This window comes from Passer domesticus, chromosome 1 (genome assembly GCF_036417665.1).
Source record: "Passer domesticus isolate bPasDom1 chromosome 1, bPasDom1.hap1, whole genome shotgun sequence".
Lineage (NCBI taxonomy): Eukaryota > Metazoa > Chordata > Aves > Passeriformes > Passeridae > Passer > Passer domesticus.
In genome coordinates, this window is record NC_087474.1 from 41,492,465 (window position 1) to 41,507,067 (window position 14,603).

Consider the following 14,603-nt stretch of genomic DNA (forward strand, 5'->3'; position numbering starts at 1 on the left):
TCTGCAAGTATCTTACAACCATGGTTTTTTAATATCAGTCAGTCAAATCTTATAGTCAGTGCTTTTTAGTGCAAAAGGTTACTGTATCTAGCCACTGGGCACAGTTTACATTAGTCATTCAGTTTGAGAATAAAGTGTTATACACACCCAGGAACATCCAAACCAGCTCCACACAGGCCAGACAGGGTCACTGGGTCTAGCTGGCTATGCTCAAGCACCCTGTGAACATGGCTGAAGCTTTGAAACACTAAGCACACTCCAGCAACACTATATTGAAGTAAAAAGCCCTTGCAAATGCTTGATGCAAAAAAGAGAATAAAAGAATTTAGGTTCATTCCAACAGACACAAAGTGGGTCTAAAGGCAGTGTATCATCACCTCAGGAAAGCAGAGTGTATGTGTAACAAGGCCTCTGTTTCTGTAATCAAAAACATATGACTAGGCTATGAACACGTAGTTTTACCACAGTGACAGAAGATAGCCAGGTCTGAGTTGTGCAAAGCCCCTATCTAACTACTAAAGCAGCAGAAGTTATCTGCAGCTTCCAGGGCAGCAGCAAGTTGGATTTGGACAACGAAGTACCAGTTGAGTAGCACTGAGCTACAGTAACCACAATATTCTTGTTAGTCATATCTTTTATGAGGAACATCTTGCCACCATTCTCTTTGTGTTGCTGTGATGACAAACTGCAATGCTAAGTAAATGTGATGGTAACTACATTGTTATTTGTGTATTACAGTGCTTTTCTGAAGGCCAGTGCTCAACTGTGCTAAATACATAAAATCCCAATGCTACAATCTGAATTTGTCCATTTTTCATCCTCAGAAGAATGAATTTACTCTGCAAATGTTCCCATGCATTTGCAAAATACCCAACTACAATAACATGAACCTATCACAAGTGTCTATGTCTTACTGTAGCCTACACAGCTCTTCACACTTTGTAGAGATGCCAAGCAATAAAAATAGAACCTGCCCTCCTCTGAAAGAATCAACTAATCTGAAAAGCTCCAACTAAACTTTATCACCTAGGAAAGAGGCAATTTCTATTTCTTTAATGATCCAATTTCTGTTGATGCTGCTAGAGCAAGAGGAAGAGTACTACCAGAAGCACACTGTTCTTTTTCATCTGTAGTTATCAACTTTTAAATACTGACAGAGCTCATGGTATCACACCACTGCTCTAGACAGAACTCTGATCTAAAGTAACACATCCATTGATTTAGGAAATGAACTTTATGTCCAACAACAGTCCTCTCACTTTCCTCTGATTGGAACAAATATTAATTAAGTATGAAAAAATCATGGGAAATTACAAGCAACAGAACTTCTCATTATCTAACTCGCTCAGCTTTTTGACAAGCCCTGGAAACATATGATCATTGCCCAATATTCCTCTTGCATCATTATAACTACATCTTTAAACACAAAAGGAAATGAGAGACCTAAATTAACTAGGCTCTTTTCAAGTGTGAAAACTTTCAAGTGACATCACAAAGGGCTGATTAATCCCTCAACTAGCTGAAACAGTTGTTTTCAAAAAGCAAGCTTTTCTATTCTCTTTATTAAGCATATAACTTAATAAAGGCTTGCCCTAAATATTTCAGTTTGTTGAAAGAAAATGTAAATTATCTTCCTTTATATACTCATTCTAATATTATTCATAAGAGATCCAAAAGCCATATTTTTGGCAAACTCTAGCCAAAGAAAACCCATCATACACCCTGATCAATTTTTCTTCCAATAATTTTTGCAACAATTTTGCATAAATAACGTGTGGGGTTTTAAAAACACAATGAATGCAAAGGTACTTTAATATGCACAGAGTGTAAGCAGGGGAATCCATTTCAATTTGTCATTATAGTAAACTGAGTTGGATTTCAAGTGGTCAGATGCTCACAAAGGGGCATGACCATGTCACGGCACTGGGGAAAGCATGACCTCCTTTTTACTAAGGAATAAGCTTTTAGATTGGTTCAGCTGTAATGTAATCTCATCCTAAGTGGTGGAAGAATCTTTGCCATTGTCAGTCACTGTTATTGCAATATTAATAGCCCCATTCAGCCAACAGCTGAATGAGTTCACAGCACTCCACCACTATTTCAAGCTATATACACACACCTTGCACATCACTCGCATCACAATGTAACTGATGACATTTCTTCCTTGAAAGTTTCTGCTTCTGAATTTAAACATATTCCTAGTTTACAAGTACAATCCCATCCCAGCATGAAAGTTTATCTTTCAAGTTTAAGAAAGGTTTGCAGAAGCTCGTTTCTCAGTTACATAATTACAAGTTTAAGAAAGGTTTGCAGAAGCTCATTTCTCAGTTACATAATTACAATTTTAGTGATAGAATTCCTAAACTTAAATTTAAGATTTCTTTTGGGGGAAAGAGAACCCTGTTTTTTCCCCCCATGATCTTTGTATTTAAAATACATAAATCATATTTAGAAAATTTGTACAGTGTATCTTATCTTTTTACCCATAGTTAAAAAAAGAAAATCCAGACCCTTCAAAGTCATCATCTTATTGGAAACTTACAGTAAAAATTTTGGTATTTTTACTCTGGCAACTGACAGTACTTCGGAGAAATTTCGTAGTGCATTACAAAGTGATGAAAAATATGCCACTAAAATGTTAGGATACAAGCACTGCAATTGCTCAACTAGGATAGAAGCTTTAAGTATCCAGTAGCTGAGACAGCAAGCATACTGGGGAATAAGTAAGCAAGAACTAACCACAGAGGTATATTTAAATATTCTCAGAAATAGAAGATAACTGGCATCCTTAGACAATGTTAAAATAATTTAATTTTTTCCTATTTTTTCTTCTGTTCACATCAATCCATTCCATATTAACCAGACCTCACCCTCTCTGAATCATTCAAAAATTTTGTTTTAGCACTATTCAGAAGTTTACCTCCCTAATTGTTTACAAAATCCTCTAACAAACATTATTACATTTATCACTAAGAGGTCCAAACCATGATTTGTTAACTTTATAATTCAATTTGGACCACCTGGTCATAATGCTCCTAATTCCCCTTCCCCCATTAATCACCACACATCCCTTCTTCCCAATCATCTTCAACTGGGCAGCAATATCAAAATCTAATTTTTTGCTCATCCTCCAAAATTTGACTGCTATTCCATTTTTCAATAAATAATTCACATAAGGCATTGTACAGTGCATAATTAACAAATGTACTTGTCCATCTAGTTTTGAAGGCCACTGCTGTCAGTTACACTCGTGCTTCAGGAAATTCTCAAAAGTAGATAAGAGAACACAGAAAAACTCAGGTGTTAGGAGCTCTAGTTTGCCACCAATAAAACCAGAACCAACTCATCTGAATCATCTGACTCCAAACAGAAATCATCTTGTAAAGTAGCTCTGTAGCATCAACACTGATTTGCAAACCCAGAAGTAACAAAGATCCAAAATTCCTAATTATAGCACACTTGGGAAAGTACTTTCAAGTTCAGAAAACCCGGAGTACAATACCTATTCAAAGACAGAAACCACAAATTGTTGTTCAAATGTTTAGGCAAAGAACCTAAATATTTTACCTAATAGCTAAAAAATAATGCAAGAATTGTAGTTTAACAGTGTGCCTGTTAACACACAAAATTAGCTGATTGTTCACCTCAGGTAAATTAGCAAAAACCTGGACAACTCTGCTTAAATTTAAACCATCACTACAATCACTACTATAAAACACAACAAAACACACACAGCCATGTACAGAGTCCACCCGTGAAATTATCAGATACTGATAAAAAAATGTTGATTACCAAAGCTATTCTGGAAGCACCATTTGCAATTACATGTGCCTACACCTGTTGGGGAAGTGAGCTGTACCTCAACTAACAGATTTAAGCAATCTGTATGACTACAGGACAATATTCAGCAGCCCCATCAATGTTTACAGCTATTCTAAAAAGACTCTAAATTACTTTTACTACAATAAGCAGTAGACCTAAGAGAGAGAGTAAGAGAATTACATGTAGCAGTCCACTATGCACACTCCACTCTGCAGCTAGAAAGATGAAGACTCGTTTACATATTACTATTTCTTTTACCTTTTATACAATCAGGAGCAACTGGAAACTCATCCACTACTCTTGGTTCTCAGACAATGAAAGGGCAGAAGTGGGATAGAGGGAGTTGAAGCTTTATCTAACTTAATTCCCTGTCTCCTCCTTTGGTAGCTGAGTTAGTACTTGGTACACATGGCTTCCCACCACCTTGCAGCAAAACATGTAAGCAGCCTGGGCACACAATGCTACTCTTACATGGCTAAATCGAGCCAAGAAAGTCACTTGTGGTTGGATGCAAGGGAACGTAGGGTCTTGTTAAAAATAAATTTGAAACAGGCAACTTTTCAGAAAAGAAGATGGGTTCTCTCTGAGTATTTACAAATATACCCATTGCATCCACATTATTACTAATTTTTAAAAACAATTACAATGTATACAATTGCATCATTTCACACAAAAAGAATTTTTAAGCATTTTTGAGAATGTTTGAGTATCTCAGTCAAACAGAGCTGCCCCAGCATGACCTCATCCACAGCTCATCTAGATTATATTACTTCTTGCCAATTAGCTACCTTCCATATTTGGCATTATCTTGAAACAGAACACAGAGGTACAAGACCATGGTATCTATGTTTACAGATTACTGGTTGAATTCAAAGAAGACATACATACCCACTGCTGGTGCATCATATTCATCCCCAAGTAAAATTTCAGGAGCAGAATAGGCAAGAGATCCACAGCTTGTAGTGAGCTTCTTTCCAGGCTGAAATTTGTTGCTGAAGCCAAAATCAGTCAATTTCACAAGTCCTTGCTTTTCAAAGAAAACCACATTCTCTGGTTTTAAGTCTCTATGAACTACATGCAGTTTATGGCAGTAGGATATAGCATGAACTATTTGAGCAAAGTATTTTTTTGCCAGATCCTCATTGAGCCCTTCCTCATGTTTCATGATGTAATCAAACATATCTCCGCCATCCCCTAGCTCTAGGATGAGATAAAGCTTTGTCTGGGTGTCAATCACTTCGTACAGCCGCACAATGTTGGGATGCTGCACTAATTTCATGCACCTGACTTCTTGAAAGAGATGTCCAGTGGCAAGAGTGTCCAGTTTGGTCTTGTCAATGACTTTTACTGCTACTTTTTCACCTGTAAAGACATGCCGAGCAAGTTTGACCACAGCAAAATGGCCTCTGCCCAGAGTTTTATCCAAGTCATACAATCCTGCAATTTTTCCATCATATCCTCGTTTGAAGCCTGCCATTCTGTTTCAGAAGATGAAATAATATTTAAGCTCTTTGGAAACGTGGTATTTTCATATAAGAGTATCTGAAGCAAATAAATAGTCCATAATCACTGCCAAGCATACCTAAAAACAAAGAGACAAGATTATATACTTGTATAAAAGTAAAATGTATTATCCTATAATTACCCCAAGTTATGTTAGCACATTACTACAGATTATTTATGAAATAATCTTCAGAAATTTTTCCAAAGGATTTAATAAGGCAGGCTGTGCTAACTTGCAGATTTCTGACATCACATTATCAGTATGCTTCAAGAAAGTGAGTTTCAGCTCTGCAATAATGAAAATTTGTCACAAATTCAGTGGCCTTCATTGCCTTGAGTCAGAAACCTTTCAAGCAGAACTTGAAGAAATTGGTGTTATAAAGACTGTTAAAATTGGTAAAACTGAAATCTGTAACTTTTCCAGATACACTATAAAACAGCTGGGCAGCACAGAATATCATCAAGAGGAACATACTTAATACATCTTTTTTTGGCACATCGCTTTGTATTGTGCATGAAATAGCTCTAATACAAAGTTCTGATGGCATGACTTGGGACTTTTACCTCCTCCTTTTTAACAGCTTTCTGTTTAGTAAAGCTCAGAGTGACATACCATACTTAATTTTGTTACTCTAATTAGCCTGAGCAGTATCAATCAATACTGTAATTATAGCAAGTGAACAAAGCTTTGAAGGCTGAAATGAAACATTTGGGTTGGATGTACTCAGTGGTTAATAAAACTTTTTGTTAAATATTTTGACTGAAGTTACACAAACTGGTGATAAAAAGTTTGGAGGTAGGTTGCATATGTTCATCAGGCCTGCGAATGAGCGAGGAGAAGGGGAAGAAGAGTGGGAAAGAAGCAGAGAAGACTCAAGAGTTCAGCTCTTGTGTAGTGAATTCCTGCTTACCAGGTATTTGGCATTTAAACAAACAAGACCTAACTTATAAAATATTCATATTCAAAACTGGTTTTGAAGGTCTTATGTCCCATTGTCTTCTTTTTTTTTTCCATATACAAAACCTTCCAGAACTTTTTCCTACATTGTTAACTTAGATTGAAGTTTAAATAAAAAACTGTAGCTATCAAAAAGCTAACCATTTATCCAATTTTGAGTACAAAGTAGTTAGAAATATGAAAATTAGATGGCTCATTGCCAGCTCTAAAATAGAGAAAAAACAGCTCTTTAGAATATATTTTCAGTTTCAAAACTGAACTTCAAAAAGAAAAACTTTGAAAAGGAAGCTGGCAACCAAACAGCCCCTTACATTAGTTATTCTCAAGTTGAAATGTAAGCATTATATTAAAAACACTCCCTGCTAAACAAGTTGTTTCACAGACAGTGAAACTAATGAACCTGGTTTCATATGAATTCAATTACAAGGCTGGGGGTCCTATGAGGATTCTGTGATGTTTAACAAGCTCACCTTACTGCTTCTCTCAGCTGGAGCCATGGTACAACCTCTTCACTATCCAGCTGTCTGCTTCCAAAAAACCCATAGAATTCAGTTTGAGACCTCCACGCCTGTAAAATTGGAATGAAATCAATTAACTTCCAAAACTTCATAACCTAGACAAGGAACAGGGTTAAGTACAACAAGCATTAATACAATAACAAACAATATAAACATTGAGGTTTGGAGTTTTGTGTTTCTTTAAAGAGTCATCAAGCTTTAACAAACTTCACTGGGTTTTGTGTTGCTGTGTGCACCCTTTTATTCTGCTACTAAGACCTACGCTTCACATGCTCTTTCAAAAACCACTCCACTAGAAGATGGTCGGCATATCTGCCTCCCAACACTTCACAGACTGCTCATCTTAGAGAGCTTCCCCCACCATTCCCATGTAACACCATCCCGTCCTTATTCAAAAACTGAATTAAAGCATGCTACATTAAACTAAATGCCGACTCTCCTACCTGGTAGAAACTATTACAGAATGCATAAGGAACAACATAATACAACGGCAAATACACAATAAACAATAAAACTCTCCTTATCTTTCAGAGATTCAAAAACTTCTTTACATCTGAGAGCAGTGGGTTTGTGTTTAATAGCACTTGATGGATTCTACCCCACTCCTCCCTGTGAAACTGGGCAAGTGCTTTACTAAAGCAAGTGAATTTTTAGCATCAAGAACATACTGCAGCAGAGCTGAATAACTTAACTATGTGCTGTGAGAAGAACCACTTCCTCTTGTTTGTTTTTAATCTCTTGATAATTTGTGCATCTTCTCATTCACCGTCTGTTCCAAAACAAGAACTATCATACTCCATTTACCTTGCCTCAAGCAACTCACAGAATTAGTTTCCTCCCTTCCTAGCTTCAGCTCAATTTTGTTCTAATCCTAGTCTATAAATCCTTTTGCAGAGGTTATTCCACTGGCTTTAGCGTTCCTCTCACCCTTCTCTACTCATTTTCTGGTTTGTTCTATTCTACTTTCTTAGGCCAGTTTGAGGGTCCTTTCACTACTACTACACACTAACAATGTTTTCAAGCAATACTTTACTTTAGAGTTGTATAATGTTCCATCATACTGACCTAACCCCAAAATGAAGACTAATGAAAAACAGTCCATGTACACACATAAACCACCTAATCTTAGCCTGTATGAAGCAGGAGGGGATCTATTAATCAGCTGTGCTCCATATGGTTGTGCAGCTCCAGAGTCTCACTCCTGAAGGGTTTGCCAGCATTTAAAAAAACCCAACAACAACAAAACCCCCCACTCAAACATGCTTTATAGTACTGCTATCTCCACAGCATCCTAATCTGACTCCTAACTGCTTCTAGATTAAAGAAATTAAAGGAAAACTGGAGCACACAAAGACAGCTTGTCTGAATTTAACTGCAACACTCAGCAGTAAGGAAAGATTTATGTTCATTACTTTGTTCACTTGGCACATTCTCAACCATCATGAGCGTGTACAAGTTCAACAAGTGATTTAACTTTAAATCACAAAATACACATAAAAATCAACCTGTCAACAGAATTCCAGCAAACACCAGTTATGTTTAAGCAATGGAGAAATATATCAGAGAGTAATCAACAGGATAAGAGCTTACAGAAATGGAAGATAAACTATGCTTACTAATGTTGCTGCCCTCTTAGCTGTAACAAAATTAATGCAAATTCATTAACAGTTTAACTTAAAAGTCTCCACAATAACAGACCAACTAACCCTTAACTCTGTGGTTTTAAAATAAATCTGCAAAGATGAAGCTTCCACCACTAAATACAGGGATCTCAGATGGAACACATGGCACGAAAATACAAAAGTTTAGTAGTTCAGTAGTAGGATGTGGATGCAAAAAATTTCATAGTGTATATAGATACAAGCCTTGGTTACAATTTAAATATGCTATCTAAAGGAGTGCAGTTGCCATACCAATATATTTCAGAGCAGTTTCTTTTTCTCAGTTTCTCTTCAGAGCAAAGAAGTAGAATTTTGACAGTACTTAAAAATCCACTATTTCAAGCTGGAGCCTCTTTGAGACCTTTGCTGTTGTCTCCTTAGTTACCACAGTAAAACTTCTGGGGCTCACTATACATGAAACCACACAAGCCTCTAGTTTTGCCATGACCCTCCAAAACAGGATTACTTTTAACGATGGATCATTTTGGTGATCCAGTTCACAATGTGTTCTCTTGAACATTTTCCCAAGTGAAGGAACTACAGACTAAAGCAGACAACAAACAAAATTTCTACCAGCCACATGTTAGCAGCAAGCCAAATGACAGCCTGCAAAAAAGCATTTAAGAGACAGTTACATCACAGAAAATATTTACCTGCCTTTTCATTCACAGTATGTTAAGCCTCTGATAAGTTCATTTTTTCAGCATTAAAGTTTGGTTTTTCTAGCTGGTGAGTTAACTAACCATTAGCAGAGCTTAATCCATGCACCTAATTATGGTTCTAAAAATGCATTTTTCCCTAATTATACCAGAACTCAGCTACGCCCCCAATACTCATTTTATGCAATGTAGACATTTACCAGTAAATAAATTCAGAACAGATCCTTCTTTCCCCAGAAGCTCATATACCTATCCCACAAAACACTGTAAACAGCCCCTAATGGAGATCTGCAGGAGCTGTTTTGTAATATCACATGCATCCTATTAAGAAGCTTAGCAACAGTGTTGTGATTCAACCATCTTTAAAAGAGGGATGAATAGATCTGTTTAGAAAAAGAAGCATGTTTCAGAGACACTAGTTTTTCTTTAAACAATTTACCCTATTCAAGAAGTGTCATTAGATTACACACTTCATGTAAAACCAGCCTAGTTCATCTTACCCTAATGTGTGTATTAGCTTACTTTAGAAAATGAAGCTTCATGGTCCCATTTAAAGAAAATGTGGAAAAACTATCAATGCAAAGACTTCCCTGCACCATCAGTCTAATAGACATAAAAGCTGAAGTAATCTTCACTGGGACTTGTCTGTCCACAGACAGCAAACCATTCCTGTCTCCCTTCACGATAAATGGAGATTCAGTCAACACAGATAAGAGTCTGTGATAAAACAAATTGCGCCCTAAAGCAGATAGCCAAAGAGATCAGATGAATCATTTTGTAAAAGCACATGCTTTCATTTTCTGTAACAGGAGTTTAGAATGAATAGTTCAGTGGATGCACACATTACACACATCCACCAGACAGATTTAAGTTTTACCCTGCTTCTCCTTTTGATCTCTTTTGTCTCTTAACCAACAGCATCTATACCAACTATTTATTTACTATATAGTTGTATGTTGATTGTGACTTGATGAGACTTATGCTGATTTTGTTCCTAGAAACACAAAATCCAAAATTTGACATACACAGAATATGGAGATTTGGATGCAATTTTTTTTCACTCTGAAAAGAATTTGTCTAAATCATTGGAATCTGAGAGCAAACTGAAGAACATATTAGCTCAATAAATAAACTGCAATTATATTTTTTTCATATTTTTTCCAATATTTCATCCCAATTTTTATCTGCTTTCCTAATGTAAGCTATCTTTACAGGGTAATCTATGAACCTTTAAAAACAGCCTGTCTTTTTACTATATTACCCACTACTTGCACTGTTACACCTTCACTTATGTGTCAACCTGCTCTCCCCCAGAGGACTTTTTATCACCTTTCTTCTGGTATAAGGGAGCACCAACGCACTAGAAGCAGGTAAAAGGCATTGCAAGAGTGGCACGTGAAATACACACACACTCAATACACATCACATACCCTGAAAACTTATCATTGTGCAACTCCTCCAGCATATTCCTAACTTCTGAAGTTTGAAATTTTATTTCTTGAATATTCAAGACTCAATATGGGATTCAGGATCCCAGGAAAGTGCATTCTCCTTCTGTTTGCATACAGGTGTCATGATCCAGCAGAGCCCTTCCTCCTCCACCTTCCTATGGCCTTCACAACTACCGTTCAAAGGTACTCAAAGGAATCAGGGCAATCTACACTCACCCTACAGCCACACGTTTGTACATGCAGCATTTTTGGGGGGCAGAGGAAGACACAATTCCCAGAGACAGCTGTGTTACAACTCAGCCCTTATATACGCAATGCCCTCTAAAGCTTTATTTTCCACTTTACATGACTGCACCACAGCCTAGACACATATCTTCCCTTTCACTGATGACAAACCCTATAAACTCTCCTGTCCCCAGCGAGTTCCACGATAAAACACTACAGGAGATTTTTCTTCAAGATGTACATGCACTTTTCATTTTCCTGTTAGGCATCAGTGTCCATATCCAGCCCATACTGTGTTAATGAAATGTCAAGATATATCAGCAAACCTCTCTGCTATCCAGCACTGACTGCCTCTAAAATGATGAAGATCACAATGAAGAGTTATCAAGTAATGCTGTGTTACAAACATAAAAAGAAGAATTAACCTGCAAAACTTAACTGTACTCCTTAGTTTTAAACAGTCTGTAGAATTTCACTCTGAAAAGATACGAGAGGTGCCAATTACTGATAAAATTTTGGCATTCTAAACATTTGGGAAATCGCTAATGCAATGTGTTTTGTCATTTTAAAATGCATTGCAGGCATTAGAGCTACTGATGTCTAGCCTTAACTCTTCTTAGTATTGAAGTAAAAGCAAAATGCCAACAAGAATTCTTCAACTCTAAGGTCCATTATTCAGTGAACAGGCAGCAGCAGAAATATTTGACAGGTCAATAAACTTGGTAAAACATTGCTCCTCGACCAGCAAATTGTTGGAGGATGGGAAGGGCAGCACTTTTATAGATTTGAGAAGAAAAGGTTACTAACAGCATTTTGTAACAGAAAATTATGAGAGCCTGCATGACCTGACTTCTAAGAGCAAAACACTATGAGGTAGATCCAACGCATGAGAAAAAGAAAATATAAAAGATACAATGCATGATTCTGGATATCATCAATTAAAGAACAGATTTCTTTATTAGATAAGGAATTCCCAAACTTTCAGACCTACAGATTGCTGTCTACCATCTATTTTCTTGAAGACTAGTGCAGTAACATCAAGCACAGACAATTTAAGCTTTCCTCTTTCACACAGTTAAGCTGTGGTAAGTGGTCTTCAGAACATTAGCAAAAAGCAAACTAAAATTTCAGAATTGTGTTGTAGAAACTCTACCTGATAGTTGGTATCTGTGTGAGAATCACCCTCCATACAGACAACTTTAAAAAGCCACTGGATCTGAATTGGTCCTTCAAGGCCTCCCCTTTAAACGACAAGAATGTCTATTTCCTTTTTCCTTCCAAGCAGGTGAATCAGAAAAAATAGAGACCATGCTGATGTACAGACTCCAAGGTAATAGTAAGACAGCAGCAGTAACAGCAAGGTTATGATTATAGACTCCAAAGCTATTAAGAGGACAGATGCACTAGGACTGATGGAACTACGAGCCACTGACAAACCCATCACCGGTAGTTTCTGGCACTGGTTCCAGTTGTGAAATGTGTTAAAAGCCCAAAGCACTTTCACAACCTTGCTGATAATTCGCTGCAGTTCACAAGGTACTTTCCATTTCTAAGAGGAGGTATTACACAAGACAAATACAAGTTGCCCTCTAGATTTAAGAACTCAGCAATAGCTGTTCACCCGAAAGTCCTCCCACTAGCCACAGCTCCAAATGCAATTAATCTCATGTTGTATCTGTTTTCCTCTTATGCCTTCTCTCAAAGGCCAGCATGTGGCCTTTCATTTTTAAAGAAAAAAAGAGAGACACTACCCTGTTTACACACCAGAGGCTTCAGCAACACAGCACTTAAGGTCTGAAGCTGCTCCTGAAGTATTATTGTATAGAAAAATACCAGATATTCCTGAATAACTACATCTCATAAATTATCTTCTGCACAGTAGTATGTGATAACATCTTTTAAAAGTACGTGCTCCAAGTTTTGTGATATCTGCTAGTACTTTCTTTCTGTATCTGTAAATCAGTTATAAAACTTTGTTTAGACCCTGTGATGTCATAATATATAGAAAAATTAATTTCAGCTGATAATCTCATGGTTTGCAGCTCCCACTAACAGAAAAATTTGTCCTCAACTACAAAAAATTAGCATGGATATCTTAGTTACAGACATTTGCACGTTTAACCAATCCAGATCTGGTACTTCAGTCAACAACTGCATAAGCAACAGAGATAACTCATGGTAGTTGGACTCCCTAGCCCAAAATTATTCTTTTTCAAGCTTGACAAACAGTACCCAAGCAGATTTTTGAAGATTTCTAATATTCTAAATTCCATCATATTTTCTTTTTTTTTGCTTCTTTTTTCTTTCCCCAAAATAACTAGGAACATGAACTGATGAAGAAATATTTTGCATATCAGGTGATTCACTATGGTATCACCATCTTTTAAACAGCATGCTAAATCTTTCTATCTAGGAAACTTACTGTAGAAACTTTGCAAAAAGCAGATAACTCAGATTTCTCCACCAAAGTACACTCCTTTAGAGAAGCTGCTTCATCTATTCCATGTTCATGAACTTTCAGAATTGTTTTTCACCTTTTTCAAATGTCTGTTTATTAATATTACCACATAATTTTGTCATGCCAGGCAGTGCAGCTAAGACCATTAAGAGGAGCTCTAAACATTCTTCCATTTATCAATGAACACTTCAATGTGGTATAACACTTCAATGTTAGCCCTGTTTTAACACCTACATCTTTGTTGTGTAAATTCAGAACCGCAAACATGATTTTCTTCCCATATCAAGGGAGGAGAAAGCATCACACACCATCTCAAACACAAGTGTTCAGATGCAAATACGTGTGCATACTCTTAGTACCCATTAAAAACAATAATAATTGCTATTCAATTTCTTAATATCTTCAAGGTCAAATACCATATAGTTTCATTTGTTTGGAAATAAATCTGGTAACATAAAATTCAAGTACTGAATTTACTTAAGTTGCCACTATGAGATGGTGTTTTCCATCTAGGATACAAACTGCTTAAATCTTGATAAATAGATTGACTCCAACCAACAGTTACTCAGTTTCAATACCTCATTCTCATTTGTAGCATCCTAAATTAGTCAGGAACAGCCAGACACCTGAAATTTGCCACGCTTTAACAAGAACTAAGATTATAATAAAACCTAGGCTATCATCTCTCAAGTAAAGTCCAGTCAGTAACTAGACAGTAGTCAGTAACTAGTTCTTCTGCAACTTTCTGCTGCAGAAAAACCCACAATGATATATAAAGAAAATAGGCTGTCAAATACAGTGTAACATTTGTGTCCCAGCACTGTTGTAGAAGATCACTGTAACAGAGGGATTCAGCTTTTCAGAAAGTGAACACGCTCTGTTTTACACTTTGCAAGTATAATTATTTCTCATTAAGTTCTTAACATTGGTGACTCAATCAACTTATGTGTACTAGAACTCTGCCAGGGTGAGTTATCCTAGAATTGTAAGGGAATATACTTTTTTTTTTTCAAATCCTCTTAAGCTCTTACATAATACTGTTATGTGTATTAAAACAACAGGTACTTTACATTATTAGAGCAGCTGTAGCATTTCAGTTAAGTGCTTGAAAATAATGTGACACAGAAGATGGGCAGAACCTCAGAGGCTACTAAAGTTAAGAGCTTATACAATTTAATATTACTATATTCATCATAAACTGCAGCTCAGCTCTATATCCCTGATCTGAACCACGTTTCATTGGTTTCTTATTTTAAGACACAATCATAAACACTATTAAGTAGGAATGAACAGAAGATCACCAACAAGTTTTACAGCTACAGCATTTCAGTGAAATTTTGAGAATCCA

At 36.6% G+C, this 14,603-nt stretch overlaps 1 protein-coding gene across 1 annotated transcript in view; it reads right to left on the bottom strand.

Annotated features, from left to right (window-relative positions):
- Positions 1-14,603, bottom strand: part of SNRK (SNF related kinase) — a 39,807-nt gene that overhangs the window by 22,281 nt on the left and 2,923 nt on the right. Inside the window, exons 2-3 of the mRNA XM_064415747.1 lie at positions 6,754-6,851; positions 4,711-5,404 (exon numbers count right to left, since the gene is read on the bottom strand). Coding sequence (XP_064271817.1) covers positions 4,711-5,299 — 589 coding nt within the window. The 5' untranslated portion in view covers positions 5,300-5,404; positions 6,754-6,851. The remainder of the gene's footprint in view (positions 1-4,710; positions 5,405-6,753; positions 6,852-14,603) is intronic.